Below are 22,020 nucleotides of genomic sequence, written 5' to 3'. Positions count from 1 at the left end.
GCCTCCTTGGCCTCTTCCGTCCAGACCGTATGGCTCACGGAAGGTGGCCCTGGGACCCTCCTTCCTGTCGGCTCATGAACACCTTCCCAGTGGCCTGGGCCAGGGCCCAGGTGCTCTGTGCTGAGATCTAGTGACCTCAGGTCTCCTCCACTTGGACGTGAAAACTCTCTCATCTTAGGGAAAGCGCTTCTGCAGCCTCAGCTATGCCTCCACCTTTCTCCCAGGGGGTGAGAAAAATACCACCTGAGTGTAAGGAAAGAAACAAATTCCTCTGGGTGAAGACTGTTGGAGGGTGCACAGAATGCTGAAAAGTGGAGCCCCACGGGCTGCTTCTCAGCAGTGAGGGGACACGCAGGGGTCCCTTTGCTGGATGTGCGCCCTGAACACCCACACGGCCCTTGGCCTGGGCGCTCCTGAGCCCAGGCAACCAAGGCCTAGTACCAGTGGGTAGAGGCGTATGGGACCAGGACCACTGCTCTGAGGTCAAGAGTGGCAAGAGGGAACAGGTTTGAGGGAAGAAGCGCCCCGTTGGGATCCGGCCCTGACTCTTGCTCAGCCGAGGCCACTAAGCATTTGATGAGGGGCCTCACTGGTGTCCCCTCCCCCAGCGGAGGACAGGAGCAACTCGTACTTCGCGGTGGCCGTGGTGAAGCGGAACAGCTCCTATGCCTTCACCCTGGACGAGCTGCGGGGCAAGCGCTCCTGCCACCCAGGCTTCGGCAGCCCTGCAGGCTGGGACATCCCTGTGGGCGCCCTTGTGCAGAGGGGCTTCATCCGGCCCAGGGACTGCGACGTCCTCACAGGTACCATCCTCTATAGACACACAGATGTGCAAGCTCTTCTTTGGGGTTGGCTGGCGTCAGGGCCAGCTCTGAGGGCTGGGGTCCTCTCCCAGCAGGACCCCACAGAAGGCAGCCCCAGAGAGATTTCCTCTTCCTCCTTGACATGCCCCTTGCTCTTGGGAAGGCTGGGGAATATTCTTGGCTACGCTTGACACAGTCAGGGGTGTCTGGTTCTGTCGAAGGTGCCAGTGCCCCTGCCCACTTACTCGCTCAGAGTGGAACAGTTCCAGTGGGCGTGGGGAGCAAGGCGAGTGCACTGGCCCTGGGCCTGGCTGTACCACCGTCCAGTCATGGGCTGTCCCCCTGGGCATCTGGGGGACCTTGTTGGAAAGTGGCCAGCCATCTGTATAAGTGCTGAAGAAGACACGTTTACCAGGCACCCACCATATGCCATACGCAGGGCCCTCCCTGGGTGTTAAATCATGCACATTCCTGGTGAAGGGAAGGCAGGAGGAAGCTGGCTGCACACACACCTCTGTCCTGGCTGGCACCTCCGAGGAAAAAAACACATTTTTTTTCTAACCACCCACACAAGCACATGTAAGGGGTTAGAACTGGCTGCTCCCACCCCTAGACAGCTGCGCGGCTGCTCTGACTGGAACAGAAGAGTTTACGAGGTAGCGAGTTCCCCGTCCCTGAGGGAGTTCAAGGGAAGGCTGGGCGGCCACTTACCAGGGGTTGTCAGTGGGGGTTCCTGTATCTAGACAACGTCTGCAATGCCCCCGTCCCTGTGATCCTCCCAGGAGGAGACACGCCACTCTGAGCCGGGTGGGCACTGGAGCGGATGGGTGGCCTTGAGCCATGGGGCAGGCCAGTGGGCAGATCTGTGCGGGCAGCAGCCCACCCATGTCCCCCCTGGCCGCCCTTTCTGCTGCCGGCCCCTCAGCACAGCCCTCCCCCTCTGCCCCAGCGGTGAGTGAGTTCTTCAGCGCCAGCTGTGTGCCCGTGAACAACCCCAAGCCCTACCCAGCCTCGCTGTGCACACTCTGCGTGGGAGACGAGCAAGGCCGCAACAAGTGCGTGGGAAACAGCCAGGAGAGGTACTACGGCTACAGTGGCGCCTTCAGGTACCTGGCGGGCCGGGAGGGGTGTGGGGAGGTGGTCCTGGGGCCAGGCACAGGGGTGGGACCTTCTGCCGACACCTGTCTTGGCTTCTTGTGTGGCAGGTGCCTGGTTGAGAATGCAGGGGACGTTGCCTTCGTTAAGCACACGACTGTCTTTGACAACACGAATGGTATGTGATGGTGCTGGGAAACGGCAGGGCCAGATTCTGGTGGGGCTGTTCCCCATCTCCAGCAGAATCCAGGCGCTAGATGGTGCTGGGACTGTGGGCCAAGTGGCAGCCAGGAAAGACTGAGTCTAGAAGGCTCTGCCCCTTGGGGATCCCAGGAGCCCCAAAGGCCGAGCGGTAAGAACAGACCTCAGGCCACGTATCCAAATGCACAGGTCACATGACAGTCTTTATTTGTCTGGAACCAAATCCCCATTCCACTGAAATGGTAGAAACTCAATCAATTTGGAGAGAACCCCTTCTGGGGTGTTTATGTGGCACCCAGGTGTGTGGGTATGGGTGGCAGGGGCCTCTCTCCCCAGGGTTATCAGTGCACATCAGTATCTGGTGTTTGGTCCTGAACAGGTCAATGCCACGTGCAGGGAAATCACTCTGCAGCCCCCAAGCCGTGTGAGGCAGGGCACACCCCCATTCACATCATACAGGTGGTTTTTTTCTCTGGAGTCACCTTCCTGGGCTCCACCCGGGAAGAAGAGCCCAGGAACTCCTCCAGGACCCCTAAGCCCCCACCTGAGGTCCTATTGGGGTGCAGGCCCTTGACCGTGCATCACTCCCCTGCCCCATCCTGTTCTCCCTCCTCAGGGAATCTATCCATTTTGAAGACTGAAAGCTGTTTCCCTTCAACACTTTATTGTTTGCATTTTCTATATACCCTGCCTACACCCCAGGCTTTGAAACCCCAAACACTGGAGGTTAAGTCTTCTCCACTCTGTCCTAACACATCTCTTCCCAGGAACTCAGGGCAGAAAGGCAGAGGGCCCGAAGGGGAGGAGGACATTGGCGAAGGGAAAGCAAGACACGCAGGGAAAAAACATCAGTCAGTATTTCAAAACTCAGATCCCACCCTGCCTATGAAAGTCACTAAGCTGTAGACCAGTTGCCCCAACAGAGCTGGAAGTGTTCCAGGCCCTGTTGCCATACCCCCCCTCCCCTGCCAACCTCCCACCAAGAACACTGGGGATCATCCCCGAGAAGAAGGGAACCACGTGCTCCTGCAGGAGCTGTGAGCCCTGCCTGGTCCCAGCCTGTGCCCTCTGGGGTCCTGGGCTGAGGGCCGGGGAGGAGGTGGGGCCCTTCCGAGATTCACCTGCAGTGAGGTGACCACCTCCCAGGGCCACTCAAATTCTTTTATCTCTGCTTGTGAGCCCACCTGAAGTTCCTCCTGGAAATACAGGAAGACATAAAAACAATGTGATTCCTAAGAGTAGTGTTTGTCAGGAAGCCTTCGGACCAACCACCTGCATCAGAATTACTGGGTTGCTAGTTTAAAATGCAGATTCCTGGGCCCCATTCTAGACCTACCTGATGAGATTCTTTGCAAGGAGGGGCCTTTGAAACTGCATCTTACAGATCCGTACTTGATGTTATACCTCTTCTGGCTTGAGAACTTCAGCTCTTAGGGGAGGAGCCAATCCCACCCTGAGACCTGTAACACACAGATGGAGTTCTTTGCCGCGGAGTGATTAAGAGTCTCAGTTTCTCCACCTGTAAAATGGGAGTGATCATACAGTGCAGAGTTACATAGTGCAGACTTCCTATTCCCTACGAATAACCTTATTAGCCCAGCTGGGTTCTCTCACCCTGGTAATAGAGCAGAGCAATTGAAGAATGGAGAGGGCTGGGGAGCTGGCCAGATATCACCACCCCTCCCCAGACAAGGATTTGGGGATCCCCGAGGAGAGCAGCCTCTCTCTATTCCTCTCCCTGCCTCTGCTCCATCCCCTCAGGCCACAATTCTGAGCCCTGGGCTGCTGAGCTCATGTCGGAGGACTACGAGCTGCTGTGTCCCAATGGGGCCCGGGCCGAGGTGACCCAGTTCGCAGCCTGCAACCTGGCACAGATACCGTCCCATGCTGTCATGGTCCGGCCGGACACCAACATCTTCACTGTGTATGGACTGCTGGACAAGGCCCAGGTGAGCCAGGGCAGGGGCTGCCTCACTGGGAGGAGGGTGACAGAGGGGAGCCAAGCCCCCGGGTCGCCTCAGTCTACCTGGAGCAGACTTCAGGAGAAACTGAGGAAGCCTGAGGGAAATTCTGTGATGTTCACTTAGCCGAAGCCATCCCTCCAACCACTGTGCCCTCTGTCACCTACATCATTAATTTTCCCTTCTCAGCCGGACCATTCTCACCAACATACAAACCTGCTGTTATTTCTACCATCTCGTAAAAACAAATGAACCCTCTTTTGGCCTCACATCCCCTTGTAGCCGTAATCCCACTCGCTTTTACAGCAAAACTCCTTCAAAGAGCCATCTCTACTCTGGAGTCATCGATTCCTCCTCTCCTGGTCTCTCTTAAGGATGGAGACTACTCTGGAGAGGCCCCACCAGGGCCCTGAAACTGCCCTGGTCAAGGTTGCAGTGACCCATGTTGCTAAATAGAGCGGCTGTGTCTCAGTCTGCCTCTCCCTGACCTCTCAGCAGCATTGGCTGCAGCTCCCTCTTCCTGAAGTTCACCTCCTTCCTGGACGAAGTTCCCCCCCTTGGTTCCCAGGGCCCCACGCTTGCCTGGCTCCCCTCCTACCTCTCTGGCCTCTCCTCCCAGTCTCCTTTGCTGGTTCTTCCTCGTTTCCCTGGCTGGTAACCACCGGAGTGCCCCAGGGTTCAATCCTAAGCCCTCTTCTCTGTCGGCACCTACACCCATATCGATCTCGTCCAGCCACAGGTCATTAACTACAGTCTATATACTGATGACTCCTAAGTGTACATCCTCAGCCCTGCTTCAGTCCCACCCTTTAATCTCAAACTTGCATCTTTAACAACTACCTACTTGACATTTCAATTTCTAACAGGCATCTTGAGCTGAACAAATCAAAGTTGGACTCCCCTTTTTCCCTCCGTCTTCCCCACTTCAGTGAATAGCAGCTTCAGCCTTTCCATTTCCTCAGGGGTCAGCTCAGACTCCTGTCTTCCTCTCACACTCTACTTCCAGTGCATCAGCAAATCCTATTGGCCTAAAAACAAATACCTAAAATTTGAACCCAGACTGTCTGACAGCAGGGCCCCTGGTTCCCAACCTCCCCCTCTACGCACCCCCGACCTGACATAGGCTGAAACTGACCTCCTTTCCCTCCACCCATAAGCGCCACAGACTCGCAGAGCCAGCTGGCTCTCCAGGCCAGTTCGTAACCTTTGAAATGATGTTTGCTCTCATCTTCCCCACAGAGTCCCTCTGTCCCAGGAGTTCTTGACTATGGGTCCCTGGGCTTCCCCACGGGTCCCCAAACCCTCTGAAGTGATGTGGGGGAGGAGCCCTGTGTAGATGTGCCCTTTTCTGGGGAGAAGGCTGAGAGCTTTCATCAGATCCTCAAGGGGATCCGTGAGTCCCCCCAGAAAGATCAATAACCACCTTACTCTTTCTTTCCCCCTTGATTGGTATTTAAAAGCTGACATAAGCATTCGTCCATGTTCTCCTGATGTCCTGTGTGTATTCATAATTTCTCACATCCCTTCTGGCCGCTTTAGTGACTCTCTGAGGGCGGGAGCCATAGCACACTCACCCCAAGGACCCCCAGCAAGGGAAGACAACAGCTGCTGCAAGAATCTCTTGGGCGCTAGGAGGGTGGGTTAGTAAAGGATATTTAACTTACCTAGTACCTCCTTAGTACTAGTGACAGAACAAAGGGCTCTCTTATGAAATCATTTGGGTTTGGGGTAAAGGACACCCATCAGATAGAGTGAGGAAGCCTGGTAGAAGAGGTTGAGGGGTGCTGAGCAGGTTTAGCAAACCCCTCGGTGATCTCAACCACATCATCTCTCATTTCTGGGTCCTTCTGCGTGTAAGGCTCAGGCTTCAGTTCTGTATCCAAGAGCTGGTTTGGTGTGATGTTTCTGAATGGCTGTCTTACTGTGGCGGCTATGGTCATCTCTTCCTCCAAATCTGCTTTGGTAACAGAGGTCAATGAGTTGTCAAGCTTATGATTTCCAAGCGGAGTCTTGGCACCTGACTTTCCTTGCTCCTTGGTGTATAAAGCAGTCAGTGGCAAGTGATACCCGGGTGACCATTTGTGAGCCCAGATGCAAAGCAGGTCTGCTGTGTGCTTCCAGGACCTGTTTGGAGATGACCACAATAAGAATGGGTTCAAAATGTTCGACTCCTCCAACTATCATGGCCAAGACCTGCTTTTCAAGGATGCCACCCTCCGGGCAGTACCTGTGGGAGAGAAAACTACTTACCGTGACTGGCTAGGCCCCGACTACATGGCGGCTCTGGAAGGGATGCTGTCTCAGCAGTGCTCAGGCACAGGTAGGGCGCGACAGGCGGGTTCACACCCCACGGAGGAAGAGTGGGCACACTCCCCGGGCATCTTTCTAAGCCTTTCACCCAAAACCTTGAGTGAACTGAAGGGCACTCTGGGTCTTTGCAGACGATCAAGGTGAAATGTCCTGGGAGGGTCTGAAACACTGGCTGTGGAACCCAGACAGACCTGGATGATGATTATAAATGCTAGAAATAGTCACCCGAAGAGGATTCGGGCAACGGCATAAATATACATGTAGTATAATTGTGAAAGAAATGAATATGTAAAGAAACCAGGGGAAAGAAAAATTGTAATAGGGTAGCCAGAGGGAGCCTGAGGTGAGTTTAGTGCCCGAAACTATGCTGCATCTAGTCCTGCACATGAGTGCCAGCGGGCCACAAGCGCGGCACTCGGAGGCCTTAACCGCCTGTGTTTAATCCCTCAGCGATCGTTGCCTCCAGCGTCTCCCTGCTCCTGCAGCTGCTCCCGCTGGCCCTCACGGCCAGCCTCCTCCAGCCCTGCCTCTGAAGCTGCTCTGGGCAAGCCTCGCCCTCCCTTGGAAACCTATTCAGAAATCTCCCTAGATAAGGCTGTTCTCCTCAGTAAATCCAGTTAACACTGCTCAGAGGGAAACGTGTGCCGGGAGAGGAAGCATGAGAAACCACAGAGCTCCCCAGGGCTGCGATTCCAACACTGAAGCTTCTGTGATCGCTCCAGAGCGGGATAAAGAGGGATGTTACAGCAAAGCCCCCCAGCTGGACTGAGCAGGTCTCTCCCTCCTGCTGGAACCCAGCCGCTGCCTCCCCGGCGCCGCCTGTCCCTCCGCTACCTGAGGTGGTGCGCTGGCCCACCTCCCAGTCACGTCCCACCCACAGGCTGGTACAGCCGCTGCCCCGCAGATCTGCAGGCTCCCACCACACAGATCCTCACCAGCCTTGGCTTTGGAAGAGACTGGTTGCCAGGGAAACAGGCTGAACCCGAGCTTCCCACACCACCCTCTCTGCTGGAGCTTGCCCTGCTGAGCCGCCCAGGGGGCCTGCTGAGATGACAGGCCTGCCGGCCCCTCCCTGACAGCTCCCACCTCCCCCTCTGGAGGAGGGACACCGCAGCCAGCACCTCCCGTCAGCCCCCGCTCCGTCTGTCCTCTGGAGTCCCCGTGCCAGCCTCCCCCCCAGGATGCTGTGTCTGTTCACCAAGGCATCACCAGATGAGGCTGGAGCCGGACCCCCCGAGGAGGCGGAGCTGCTGGGCACACGCAGCCCTTCGTCCTTGTCTTCTGCGGCTCGGCGTGGCCCAGACCACCGGGCCCCTGACTGTGCTGGGCTGGGGAGGGCAGGGAGGCCAGGGCTGGACCCTAGGGGTGAAACCCTCAAGGGGTCCTAGGACAAAGGAAGTGCTTCTCAGTATTTTTACTAGGTGGGGGCTTGATGCAGGGTTGGGGGCCTAAAGTCTTGCCTAAATACCTGTCTGTGGTAAGGACAGCAGGCCTCAGAACCGGACGTGCTCTGTGTGCCCTGCCCTTTGGTGATTCAGCTGCACCCGGCTCTGTCCTGGGGCTAAGCCCAGTCAGCAGGAATCCCCCCCCCCCCCCCCCCCCCCCCCCCGCTCCTGTGTTTGCTCCCCTTAGGCGGCATCTCAGATTATCCCCTCCTACCCCAGCGTGATGTCCACTGCTCTGGAGCTACTCCTGTAGCTCTAGCAGCGGTAGTTTCTTCCAGACTGAAGGGTTCAGCCTCTAGGGCGGCCCAGTAACCTCCAGGCCCTGGAGCAGCAGGTGGCCCAGGTCGCTAAGGCAGCACGAGGCCCTCTGAAAGGCCGGGAATGGGAAGATGCCGGTCTCTTTGTCAGAGGAGCTACAGGCCAGGTGAGGTGCTGCGAGGAGCTCCGTCTCCTCAGCTGTGAGCCCGGGGTCTCCTCGCCCAGCCGTGCACTGACTGGGCCCGAGGGCCACTCACTCCAAAGGAAGGGTCCCTCCTTCCCATCCCCTTCGAGTCAGTGGAAAGTGTCTGGAGCGGGTCTCCATGATCACCACGGTTGTCTGAGGAGCAAGAAAAAGTTTCCAGAACTGCCAGCTCTTACTCTGAACTCTGCTCCCTGAAAAAAGTAAGAAGCTAGAGAAGAAACAGGAGCGAGCCACCCTCGTCAGCAGACGGGGAGCCGCGTGGGCCTGGAGCTATTTGCATCTCAGTCTGCGGGGGATCTGGGGATGCTGATGACAGGCTGGGCTCCCAGCACTTCGCCGCCACCCGTGGGCGCTGGGATGGATCCCTTCCACCCTCAGCGGGGAGCGAGGCCGCCGGCAGTGTCCCGGCCGTGGTCACACGGTCCCGAGGAGTCCTGGCCCCCGCCCCACTGTGAGGAGCCAGGAGGAACCGGCTTCGGCTACCCAGTGTGTACCCTCTTCACTGGGGGAGCAAGTGATTCTTCTCTGACCTGACGATTGTTTGATTTTTTTTTTTTTTTTAAGGGAGATCTGTGCAGTGAGAAGTGTATTTCTGTGTGGCCGCCCTGGGCCAGGGTGGTGCCCAGGGTGCAACCCTGTACTGTGAGCCTGCCGAGGGTGTGACCTGTGGGAGTCTGATTGTCAGGTGACAGCAGGGGCCCACCGCTGGGTTAATGCTAATGAAAGATGTTGGTTTGTTTTTTAAATAAAGCCAAACAGCCCTGCACCTGCTGAGGCTTGGATTCTGATAGAAACCTGCTGCTGCTGATTAGTTTTTTCCTCTTAGGTGGTCAGAGGCCTACGTGCCCCAGGCCATCCCCCTGCCACCCAGAATGGCAGATTCCACTCAGAGCCAGAGTCAGGAACCAGCCAGGGCCTCCAGCCAGGGAGGCCCCCAACTCCCTTCTCCGGTATGGACTGGTTCTCTGGCCTTAGCCGTCCCAGCACATCCCGGCTGCCTCCACCCTCTCGGCCTCTTAGGTGTCCGTTCCTCTGGGGACCAGGTACAGAGCAGGATGCAGACTTCTCCACCGCCCCTGCCCTATGTCTCCAAAATAAATCACCCACACCTTTCCTCTGGCTGCCAGCTCACTGGAGGAAAGGAGGGGTCAGTCCTCACGGCGGGCTCTCTGGCCTCTACTGAAGTGTGGTGAGTGGGCTGCTCTTGGCCGCTGCCCTACGCCCGCTTAGGGAGTGGAGGTTCTCTGGGCTCCCCTCTCCCACAGCTCCTGCCCTTCATTCTGCCCCAAGGCCTCCCTCCCTCCCTGCAGCCGCCTCACAGAGCTGGGCCTCCTGCTCCCCACGGCGCCCAATCACCATGAAGCCTGGAAGCCCGGGGCCCTGGCAGCAGAAGTTGATGATGAATTTTTTTTTTAACATCTTTATTGGAGCGTAATTACTTTACAATGGTGCATTAGTTTCTGCTGTATAACAAAGTGAATCAGCCATATGCATACATATATCCCCATATCCCCTCCCTCTTGAGCCTCCCTCCCACCCTCCCTATCCCACCCCTCTAGGTGGTCACAAAGCACGGAGCTGATCTCCCTGTGCTATGCGGCTGCTTCCCACTAGCTATCTATTTTACATTTGGTAGCGTATATATGTCCATGCCACTCTCTCACTTCGTCGCAGCTTACCCTTCCCCCTCCCCGTGTCCTCAAGTCCATTCTGTGCGTCTGCGTCTTTATTCCTGTCCTGCCCCTATTTCCACCAATCACATGAAACAGCAGCAGACACTTGGATCCAAAACCTTCCAGTATTTTATGTATTTGTACTTACATGTTTGTATACACACTCTTTTTATAAATAAGATCATACTTAACATACAAAAATAAATAAATAAATAAATCCATTTGAATAAACTAAAAACATATTCACATAAAAAAGAAAAATATATGAATGACGTTGATGACATTGTGCACCACATGGCTGGGGTTTGGCCCGTCACCCAGCTCTCCTGGTGCTGTCCCTGCCCCCCCTTAAACCTTTGGGAGAGTTACTTAACATCTGAGCCACAGCTCCCCATCTAAACAACAGCAGAATAATAATACCTACCCGGTGAGGGGGTTGTAAAGATGGGATATTTATACTATATGTAAAACACTCAGTGCTGTGCTTGGCACATAACCGGTGCAGGAAAGACGTTGGTTATTACCATTGCTGCTACTCTGGGAGCTTGATTTTGGGGCTTAAGTTGCAGATTCCTGGGAGAGATCATCTGATGGACCCAATGTGGGTCAGGTGACTCCTGCTGGACCAATCAGCTCAGGCCGACAGCAGGGCCTAGAGCTGAAACTTGGCCACTGAGGGCCCAGAGAAAGAGGAGATGAAAGCACTGTGAGCCAGCAGCCAGCCACCCCAGCTGCTTTAGGGGACGTTTGGCGTTCGTTGAGCAAATGTTTGTTAATACCCACTGTTAGCACCCGTAGACCTGGACACGACGGACCCTGGGCCTGGGTTTTGTGGTTTAGAACAGTGCTTTTCAAACCTCAGTGTGCACATGAATCCCCTGGGGATCTTGTTGGAATGCCAGTTCTGCTTCAGTAGGTCTGGAGTGAGGCTGCAGCTCTAACCAGCGCCCAGGTGGTACCCATGCTGCCAGCCCAGACGCCACATTTTGAGAGGCAAGCCCTCAGAGGTCTCTCCTGGAGCCCTCCTCTGACCACATCCCTCCCCCACAGCTGGAGGAGTCATGGGGCAATGGGAGGGGTTCACCCAAAGCCCAGACGCCATCTTTTAGACATGCTCCTGGAATTCTTATCCCAAGCAGTCCTGAGCCAGCTTCCAGGGTCAGGACAGGCCTCTTCTCCAGATCCTGCCTCCAAAGGGTGGTGAACAGGTGGCCCTTTGCAGGGAGGTGTAGCTGGAGCTTGCTGAACAGGCCACAGTGCCCTCTGGCACGTGCACAGGCCCTCGAAGTACAGGATGGAGCCTGGGTAAGAAGAGCTACGGGACGGAGCCTGTTCCCTCTGAACCTCATATTCCATTCCACTGAGTCTAGATAAAGGTTTATTTGTCAAAGTAGGAGGACGGGACACATTTAAGTTTGTTAGCTTGATTTGTGAGTTTTAAATCTGTAGCCACGTGGTAGATGGGCCTCCACTGGTGCCCTTGCCACGGGCCCCACAGATGGTAGCACTGTGCCAGCCTGCTGTGTGCACAGCTGTCCAGCTCTGACAGCCCTCTCGTCAGGGCTCTGGAAGACACACGTTCGGTTACAGCCCCCTGGCCCTGCCCTTGGGCTCATTTGGTGAGGCCACTGGGCTAATGTTTGGAGGAAGGGACAGTGAGAAGGTGAGTGACCCCCAACAAGAGGGGCAGGGACTCCTGGCTCCACAGCACATTGAGGATGAGGCATCGGCCCCCCTTCAGACTCCTCTCCAGGGCTTTCTTTACACGTTTGCATTGAGGATGGATTCCTTAGGACCACGTGCCTGTAAAAGATTCACACGATAGGTATACATGCTACAGTTTTTCAAAAGATATTTCAATTTGGGGAAAAAAATAAACCTAGGATTCAAGAAACTTGAATTCTAGTTCCACTTTTGGTGTTCAACTCAGGCAAATGCTTTCTCCCGTCCCAATCTCAGTTCCCAAGTCTATAACATGGAGATTTGGATGGTGCCTCTGTAGTTCCTAGCTCTAACAATTATTCTTAGACTCAAAAATCTCAGTCTTCCCAGGATTATTGCCTTGGTGGGTGCTGAAGTGCAGAGGGGCCAGGTGAGCTCTTTTTATTTTTGCCTTTCCCAGCTGCCTCTGGGTCGGCACTAACAGCCCAGAAGCTGTTTCACAGCCTGCAAGTCATTACATGTTAGTGATTCTCAAACTGGACCGTGTATCAGAACCATCTGGAGGGCTTGTAAAAGCAGAGTGCTGGCTCCACCCCCAGAGTCTGATTCCGCGGGGCCCGGGGTGGAGCCCGAGAATTTGTGTTTCTGATGCTGCTGGTCAGGCCGTCTCACTGTTAAAGACGGTGAGCATAGACGTCCTGAGAGCGTGACAGGTGCCACCCCAGCGGGGCGGGAGGCCCGGTGGGAAGGGCGAGTGGTTAGGAGGCCCTCTTGGAGCTGGGCCCAGCCTGGAAGGAGGGCTGGGCCTATGACCACGCGCCTTGCCCTCCATGGGGGAGGGGTGGAAGGCAGGATGATGCCAAAGCACGGAGCCCAGGGGTCCCAGCAAGGTAGCCGAGGGTGGGAGCAGCGTCCTGACTTCAGTTTCCTGCCCGGCACAGTTTCCTTCTCGGCTCCCCTGGTCCTATGACCCCGTGCTCCCCACCGCACATTTCTGAGTATGGCTTTCAGGAAGGGGAAAGCCCTGGAAGACTAACATGAGAAGGACGTGTAGTCAGAATAACCCCCTTCCACCTTCCTAGCTTCTGCCATCCCCAGAAACCTCCAACTCCACGTTATATTCTCTACTGTGGCCAGCCTTTGGGACATTGGGGGATGAAGAGAAGGGCCTGGCGACTTGCTGGGCAGGGCATTCTTAGCCAAAATCCCCATCCAGGCAGATTCACGGCAGACTCTGCCTGTGGCATCCAATATCCCCTTCCCCTTCTTCCTTCCTAGCACACCTCAATTTGCTTCAGAATGGCAATGTGCTCAGCTAAAAATATTCACTCTGGATGGCCAGGCAACCCAGTCCTGGCTGATGAGGTAAGTGGAAGTTACAGGGTATGGATTTCAGGAAGGCGTTTAACAGGAACCACCTGGGCTAGCGTAGCCCTGTGCGCTCTCTCTTCTCATACCCAGAAAGCAGATATGAGAGCTGGAAAATGGAGCAGCTGTCTTGCTGTGCGAGGCAACAAGCACTCGGAAGAGGACACGGCGAGCAGAGCAGAGCAAAGCAAAAAGAGGGAAACGCTGGGGTCGAGCGAACAACAGCACCCAGGCCAGGACTGTTCTAATTTGATTTTCTAATCCGTTGTTTCGGCTGAATGAGTGGGTAAGGGATACAGCACTAACAGTGGGAAGGGCGTGAGATGGGTTTTGGGGACCTGTCCTGGCTTTGTAATAGGCTGTGTGACTCAGGGAACGTCATGGCCCCTCTCTGGGCCCCTGTTTCTTCATCTGTGGGGATGAATTGGTCTCCAGGGTCTCTCTATGCCCTTCCGTGGCTCAAAATCAAGAACCAGAGCTGGTCCCACCTGAGAGTTCCAGGGCTGGGCTTAAGGGGGGATTTCAGTGATAAGGCAGGAGGTGACCTTAGGAATAGGTGACACAGTGAGGATTGTGTCTTATCAGTGCTCAGCTGAAGCACAGAATTAGAGGTGTCAGCAATAATTCAGTCCAGTTGTCGTAAGTCTCTGAGTGTCCCCAGAGTGGTTCACATTCGTCCCTGAAACGAGCCCCGGGGTAGCTGTGCAGACCTGTGCCCTGCCCCACAGTCCGTGTAGTCAGGTGGATGGCCAGCTGGAGCTCTAGCTGCTCCTGGGAAGGACAGAGCCTGGTGCCACGGCAGGAGAGAAGCCTGAGACACTTCTGATTGGTGTCAGCCAGGTCACGAGTTGTCCTCTGTGATGTATGAATTGGCTTAGGCCTGCGTCATATGTTAGAGCCCCAGTTCTGGGGGGGCAGAGCCATCCCCCTAGAAGTACAAGGCCTAAGATTGGGGAAGGAAGGAGGGAATCAGAGTACTGTGATTAAAGCCTGGGAAATGGATAGAGGCTGCTAGGAGCCGTATCATCTTCCACCCTGCCTCAGCCACGGCCCTGTCCTGAAATGGATTCCTAGCGGCACCGGCCAGATTCTGAGAGCTCCCTGAGTACGTAAGGGTGGGGCCCTACTGTCTCAGCAAGAGCAAGAATACATCAGAAGCACTTGTTTAAAATTTTAATTTAATTTTTATTGGAGTTGATTTACAATGTGGTGTTAGTTTTAGGTGTACAGCAAAGTGATTCAGTTATGCATATACCTATGTCCACTCTTTCAGATTCCTTTCCCATATAGGTTATTACAGACTACTGAGTAGTGTTCCCTGTGCTGTACAGTAGGTCCTTGTTTATTATTTTATATATAGTCGTGTGTATGTGTTAATCCCAAACTCCTGATTTATCCCTCCCTCCACATTTCCCCTTCTTTTTTTTTTTTTTTTTAAATTTATTTATTTATTTATTTATGGCTGTGGTGGGTCTTCGTTTCTGTGCGAGGGCTTCCCCCAGTTGTGGCAAGCGGGGGCCACTCTTCATCGCTGTGCGCGGGCCTCTCACTGTCGCGGCCTCTCCCGCCGCGGAGCACAGGCTCCAGACGCGCAGGCTCAGCAGCTGTGGCTCACGGGCCCAGTTGCTCCGCGGCATGTGGGATCCTCCCAGACCAGGGCTCGAACCCGTGTGCCCTGCATTGGCAGGCAGACTCTCAACCACTGCGCCACCAGGGAAGCCCCACATTTCCCCTTCTTAACCATAAGTTTGTTTTCGAAGTCTGAGTCTGATCCTGTTTTGTAAATAAGTTCACATGTATTATTTTTTTAGATTCCACATATAAGTAATATCATATGACGTTTGTCTTTGTCTGACTTACTTCACTTAGTATGATAATCTCTAGGTCCATCCATGTTGCTGCAAATAGCATTATTTCATTCTTTTTTATGGCTGAGTAAAATTCCATTGTATATATGCACCACATCTTCTTTATCCATTCGTCTGTCGATGGACATTTAGGTTGCTTCCATGTCTTGGCTACTGTAAATAGTGCTGCAGTGAACATTGGGGTGCATGTATCTTTTCAAATTATGGTTTTCTCCAGTATATGCCCAGTAGTAGGATTTCTGGATCATATGGTAGTTCTATTTTTAGTTTTTTGAGGAACCTCTATACTGTTCTCAATAATAGCTGTACCAATTTACATTCCTACCAACAGCATAGGAGTGTTCCCTTTTCTCCACATCCTCTCCAGCATTTGTTGTTTTTTCGTTTTTGGTTTTTTAAATTAATTTATTTATTTGGCTGCGCCCGGTCTTAGTTGCGGCATGTGGGACCCTCGTTACCAATTGCAGGATCTTCATTGCAGCATGTGGACTCTGAGTTGCGGCATGCATGTGGGATCTAGTTCCCTGACCAGGGATTGAACCCAGACCCCTTGCATTGGGAGCACAGAGTCTTAACCACTGCGCTACCATGGAAGTCCCTCCAATATTTATTGTTTGTAGACTTTTTAATGATGGCCATCTGACCAGTGTGATACCTCATTGTAGTTTTGATTTGCAATTCTCTAATAATTAGCTATGCTGAGCATCTTTTCATGTGCTTTTCTTTTTTTTTTTTTTTTTTGCTATTGAGCTACATGAGCTGTTTATATATATTTTTTGGAAATTAATCCCTTGTTGGTTGCATCATTTGCAAATATTTTCTCCCATGCTGTGAGTAGTCTTTTCACTTTGTTTATGGTTTCCTTTGCTGTGCAAAAGCTTTTAAGTTTAATTAGGTACCGTTTGTTTATTTTTGTTTTTATTTTCGTTACTCTAAAAGGTGGCTCCAAAAAGATATTGCTGCGATTTATGTCAGAAAGTGTTCTGCCTGTGTTTTCCTCTAAGAGTTTTAGCATATCCGGTCTTACATTTAGGTCTTTAATCCATTTTGAGTTTATTTTTGTGTATGGTGTTAGAGAATGTTCTAGTTTCATTCTTTTACATGTAGCTATTCAGTTTTCCCAGCATCATTTATTGAAGAGACTGTCTTTTCTCCATTGTATATTCTTGCCTCCTTTGTCATAAATTAATTGACCATAGGTGTGTGGGTTTATTTCTGGACTTTCTATCCTGTTCTATTGATCTATATTTCTGTTTTTGTGCCAGTACCATACTGTTTTGATTGCTGTAGCTAGCTTTGTAGTATAGTTTGAAGTCGGGGAGCCTGATTCCTCAACCTCCATTTTTCTTTCTCATAATTACTTAGATTATTCGTGGTCTTTTGTGTTGCCATATAAATTTAAACATTTTTTGTTCTAGTTCTGTGGAAATTGCCGCTGGTAATTTCATAGGGATTGCATTGAATCTCTAGGTTGCCTTGGGTAATATAGTCATTTTGACAATATTGATTCTTCCAATCCAAGAACATGGTATATCTTCCATCTGTTTCTGTCATCTTCAGTTTCTTTCACCAGCATCTTATAGTTTTCAGAGTACAAGTCTTTTGCCTCCTCAGGTAGGTTTATTCCTAGGTGTTTTATTCTTTTTGATGCAATGGTAAATAGGATTATTTCCTTAATTTCTCTTTCTGATCTTTTGTTGTTAGTGTATAGAAATGCAACAGATTTCTGTGTATTAATTTTGTATTCTGCAACTTTACTGAATTCATTGATTAGCTCTAGTAGTTTTCTGGTAGCATCTTTAGGATTTTCTATGTATAGTGTCATGTCATCTGCAAACAGTGACAGTTTTACTTCTTCTTTTCCAATTTGGATTCCTTTTATTTCTTTTTCTTCTCTGATTGCCATAGCTAGGACTTCCAAGACTATGTTGAATAAAAGTGGCAAGAGTGGACAGCCTTGTCTTGTTCCTGATCTTAGAGGAAATGGTTTCAACTTTTCACTGTTGAGTTTGATGTTAGTTGTGGGTTTGTCATATATATCCTTTATTATGTTGAGGTAGGTTCCCCTAGGCCTACTTTCTGGGGAGTTTTTATCACAAATTGGTGTTGAATTTTGTCAAAAGCTTTTTCTGCATATATTGAGATGATCATATGGTTTTTGTTCTTCAACTTGTTAATGTGGTGTATCACACTGATTGATTTGCAGATATTGAAAAATGCTTGCATCCCTGGGATAAATCCCACTTGATCATGGTGTATGATCCTTTTAATGTATTGTTGGATTTGGTTTGCTAGTATTTTGTTGAGGATTTTTGCGTCTATGTTTATCAGTGATATTGGCCTGTAATTTTCTTTTCTGTGGTATCTTTGTCTGGTTTTGGTATCAGGGTGATGGTGGCCTCATAGAATGAGTTTGGGAGGGTTCCTTCCTCTGCAATTTTTTGGAAGAGTTTGAGAAGGATGGGTGTTAGCTCTTCTCTAAAGGTTTGACAGAATTCACCTGTGAAGCCATCTGGTCCTGGACTTTTGTTTGTTGGAAGTTTTAAAATCACAGTTTCAATTTCATTACTTGTGATTGGTCTGTTTATATTTTCTATTTCTTCCTGGTTCAGTCTTGGAAAATTGTACCTTTCTGAGAATTTGTCCCTTTCTTCTAGGTTGTCCATTTTATTGGCATATAGCTGCTTGTAGTAGTCATTTATGATCCTTTATATTTCTGTGGTGTTGTGACTTCTCCTTTTTATTTCTAATTTCATTGATTTGAGCCCTCTCCCTTTTTTTTTCTTGATGAGTCTGGCTAAAGGTTTATCAATTTTGTTTATCTTCTCAAAGAACCAGATTTTAGTTTTATTGATCTTTTCTATGGTTTTCTTCATCTCTATTTCATTTATTTCTGCTCTGATCTTTATGATTTCTTTCCTTCTACTAAATTTGGGCTTTGTTCTTCTTTGTCTAGCTGCTTTAGGTGTAAGGTTAAGTTGTTGGAGATTTTTCTTGTTTCCTGAGGTTAGATTGTATTGCTGTGGACTTCCCTCTTAGAACTGCTTTTGCAACATCCCATAGATTTTGGATCGTCATGTTTTTGTTTTCATTTGTCTCTAGGTATTTTTTATTTCTTGTTTGATTTCTTCAGTGATCCATTGATTGTTTAGTAACATATTGGTAGTTTTGTTTTGTTTTGGCCACAGTGTGTGGCATGCGGGATCTTAATTCCCCAACCAGGGATCGAACCTGTACCCCCTGCAGTGGAAGCATGGAGTCTTAACCACCGGACCACCAGGGAAATCCCAGTAACATGTTGTTTAGCCTCCACGTGTTTGTGTTTTTTACAGTTTTTTTTCTTGTAGTTGGTTTCTAATCGCATAACGTTAGTGGTAGGAGAAGATGCTTGATATGATTTCAGTTTTCTTAAATTTACCGAGGCTTGCTTTGTGGCCCAGCATGTGATCTATCCTAGAGAATGTTCCTTGTGCACTTGAGAAGAATGTGTATTATGCTGCTTTCGGATGGAATGTTCTATAAATATCAATTAAGTCCATCATGTCTAAGCTGTCATTTAAGTCCTGTATTTCCTTATTGATTTTCTGTCTGGATAATCTGTCCATTGAAGTAAGTGGGGTGTTAAAGTCCCCCACTATTATTGTGTTACTGTCGATTTCTCCTTTTATGACTGTTAGCATTTGCCTTATATATTGAGGTGCTCCTATGTTGGGTGCATATATATTTACAATTGTTATATCTTCTTCTTGGATTAATCCCTTGATCATTAGGTAGTGTCCTTCTTTGTCTCTTGTAACAGTCTTTATTTTAAAGTCTATTTTGTCTGATATGAGTATTGCTACTCCAGCTTTCTTTTGATTTCCATTTGCATGGAATAACTTTTTCTGTCCCCTCACTTTCAGTCTGTATGTGTCCCTAGATCTGAAGTGGGTCACCATATCTATGGGTCTTGTTTTTGTATCCATTCAACCAGTCTATGTCTTTCAGTTAGAGCATTTAATTCATTTACATTTAAGGTAATTATTAATATGTATTAGAGCATTTAATTCATTTACATTTAAGGTAATTATCAGTATGTTTGTTCTTATTGCCATTTTATTGTCTTGTATTTGTTTTTGTAGGTGTTTTTTCTTCCCTTCTTCTTTTGGTCTCTTCTCTTGTGATTTGATGATTATCCTTTCGTTTTAAACATTTTTTAAAATATTTATTTATTTATTTGGCCGTGTCAAGTCTCTGTTGCAGCACACGGGATCTTAGTTGTGGCATGCAGGATCTTTATTTGCCTCACTTGGGATCTTTTAGTTGCGGCATGCAAACTCTTAGTTGCGGCATGTGGGATCTAGTTCCCTGACCAGGGATCAAACCTGGCCCCCCTGCATTAGGAGCATGGAGTCTTAGCCACTGGACCACCAGGGAAGTCCCGATTTGATGACTGTCTTTAGTGTTGTGTTTGGATTGTTTTTTCCTTTTTGTCTGTGTATTGTAGATTTTTGGTTTGCGGTTACCATGAGGTTTTGATATAGCAGTCTATATATGTACAAGGTTGTTTTAAGTTGCTGGTCTCTTAACTTCAAATGCATTTCCAATACCCTACATTTATACTCTCCTCACAATTGCTGGTTTTGATATCATAATTTTCTGTGGATGATTTCCTATCTTTACTGTATTTTGCCTTTACCAGTGAGCTTTCCCATTTGTAGTTTTCTTGTTTCTAGTTGTGGGCTTTTCCATCTAGGGAAATTCCTTTAGCATTTGTTGTAAAGCTGGTTTAGTGGTGCTGAATTCTCTTAGCTTTTGCTTGCCTGTAAAGCTTTTGATTTCTCCATTGAATCTGAACAAGAGCCTTGCTGTGTAGAGTATTCTTGGTTGTAGGTTTTTTCCCAAAAGCACTTTTGAAGGCCGTCTCCTGGGTGGAGGCACTAACTGGCAACCATGACAGCCAAGTTCATGATCAGGCTGGTGGGAGTCAGTTCACGTATGCTCACCTCCATGGCAACAACCTGAGGGCCTCGTAAATAGGATCCCAACGCCAAGACTCTGGGACTCTCCTGTCCTCTCCCCCACTCCCTTCTCACCCCCTTTAGAAGGCCCCCTTCAGACCCCAAGCCTAGCCCTTGATGGAATCATTGTACCCCAGTAAACCAACCTGTGACTTTGGGACACACTGCAGGACCACAGAGGAAACCTTGCCTTTGAAAATGGTAGAAAGAGGTTCACCCCCTGGGCAAAAAGCGATGTGTGAGTGTTGGGGGAGTGAAATCATAATGGTGAAAGTTACTCTCACTTTGGTTTTTTTAGAAATCAGCCTTGCCTGGCTGAGGTATAGCCTACAGTCTGGTAATGAAGTGACTACCCCCAAAACCCTCCAATCCCCCACCTTTCTCCCCCCAAATGCGTGAGGACTGTCAGTCACCCTACCTGTCTGTGGGCTCTCCCCTACCAACTGTGAGCCTTCCTTTCCTCAGTTCTGCGTAACCAGCCCTACCACAGACCTGCCTTGCTGGATAAAAGCACAGATCGATAAATGAATCAGTGGGTCACCAAGCCCAGGCTTCCATCTTGGCCCACTGGCAGCCTTTGGCCCAAGTTTCTTTAGGCCCCACCTGGCCCATTGGCCTCTTAGAGGGCAAAGCCAAGCACCTTGCTGAGTTGCAGGCCACCCTCAAGCCCCAGCAAACTCGACAGGACTGATTCATGTGGACTGGTTGTGTCTTTGGATCTGGACTTGGAAATTTCACAGGTTGGGGGCAAGGGCTCATCCCTGCCCTTCACTCACAGCTGCCCAAGGAAAAAGCTGTATTCCTAAGTGTGTCTCTGCTGAGCTGCCAGGAGAGCACCTGGAATGGAGGCCACTCTCCCCTCAGGGAGGAGCCTCTGGAAAACAAGAATCTGTGACTGGAATGAGGCAGCCGAGTAACCGCCGTTGCTGTGGGAATTTTTCTCTAAGATCAGAATGTGCCTGGAGACAGCAGGTGGACAAATGGCCAAGGTAGAGGTGTGATAATGTTCATCCAAGAGTCTCTGTGACAGCAAAATCCTGGAAACTACCTAAATGCCCAGCATTTTAAGTTGGATAAATGAAAGATGATGCATATTTTCACTTGCAGTGGAATACAATGGATGGTCTGCAGCCAACAAATGAAGGACAGAGCTATATTTACCCATGTGGAAAGATTTCCATGACATATTGTTGAGTAAAAAGAGTCGGTTATGAAACAGTATATGATCCCATTATCATAAAATATCACACACGCACACGCACACACACACGGAGCTGTCTGGAAATCTGTTCACCAAACTGTTAACAGTAAGTATCTCCAGTTGGTGGAATTTAAGGGCAATTTTTACTTTGTTACTTAAATTCTAGATTTTGAATTTTAAAGCATTCTAAATAACTAATCATTTTCACTTGGGAATGAATAAATAAACAAGCAAACAAAAAATAAAACCTTCCGCTGTCCCAATCACAGTCCTGATGTCTCACGTCCTCTCATCTCTTGCCAAGCAATTCTGAGTCGGCCCCAATGAGGAGCAGAGCTGTGGGAGGACCAGGCTTGGAGCTACTCCAAGCTAGATGTGGATGTGGCTCTACCACGAGCTGTGGGACCTTCAAGAAGCCAGTGAACCCTTCAGAGCCTCCATTTCTTCCCTGAATGTCTGCCTCATGGGCTGCTGGGAGGCAATAAGATTGGGTCAAGTGCCCATGTGGTCTTCTGGAGGGGATGGGGTGAGGTCCTGCCTGCCCAGGCCAGTCCAGGAGCTCAAACTCAAGGCCTCATGGACCGGACACCCATGCCTGCAAGTCTGACCTCTCCCGCTTCTGCAACTATGTGATCCTGAGCCCACACCATCCACCAAACTGTGGGCAGACATGGGAGGAAGAAAGAGAAATCTATGAGGCCAGGCTCATCCTGAGGGAAGCAGACAAAAATCCAAGCTCAGTGGGGTCAGCTTCAAGTGCCTCAGAATTAGAACCCACCAGCCTTGGGGAGGTCTGGGGGCCTGAGCCCAGGATCAGGCAGGCTACTTCAGGCAAGGTGGGGACAGAAAATCGCCTCCAGGCTCCTCCACCCACCACCCCCTAGCTCATTCACACTCTTGGCTCCAGGGCACTCCCATCCCAGCCCCCAGCCCCCCACCCCCCCACCCCCTTCCATCACTAGTTCACAGC

At 50.4% G+C, this 22,020-nt stretch overlaps 1 protein-coding gene across 2 annotated transcripts in view; it reads left to right on the top strand.

Annotated features, from left to right (window-relative positions):
• MELTF (melanotransferrin) overlaps positions 1–9,072 on the top strand; it is a 38,154-nt gene extending 29,082 nt beyond the window's left edge. The window contains exons 11-16 of one of the 2 annotated variants that reach the window (XM_082393216.1): positions 609–803; positions 1,753–1,909; positions 2,009–2,076; positions 3,861–4,048; positions 6,182–6,380; positions 6,821–9,072. In XM_082393216.1, coding sequence (XP_082249342.1) covers positions 609–803; positions 1,753–1,909; positions 2,009–2,076; positions 3,861–4,048; positions 6,182–6,380; positions 6,821–6,903 — 890 coding nt within the window. In that variant the 3' untranslated portion in view covers positions 6,904–9,072. Of the gene's footprint in view, positions 1–608; positions 804–1,728; positions 1,910–2,008; positions 2,077–3,860; positions 4,049–6,181; positions 6,381–6,820 lie in introns of both variants that reach the window. The other variant, XM_082393215.1, reaches the window with a different exon arrangement.
• The last annotated feature ends 12,948 nt before the right edge of the window (positions 9,073–22,020 follow it).

Source organism: Balaenoptera borealis (genome assembly GCF_965194805.1).
Source record: "Balaenoptera borealis genome assembly, chromosome: 5".
Lineage (NCBI taxonomy): Eukaryota > Metazoa > Chordata > Mammalia > Artiodactyla > Balaenopteridae > Balaenoptera > Balaenoptera borealis.
The sequence above is the reverse complement of the archived record's forward strand: the minus strand, read 5'-3'. Positions and strand labels throughout refer to the sequence as shown.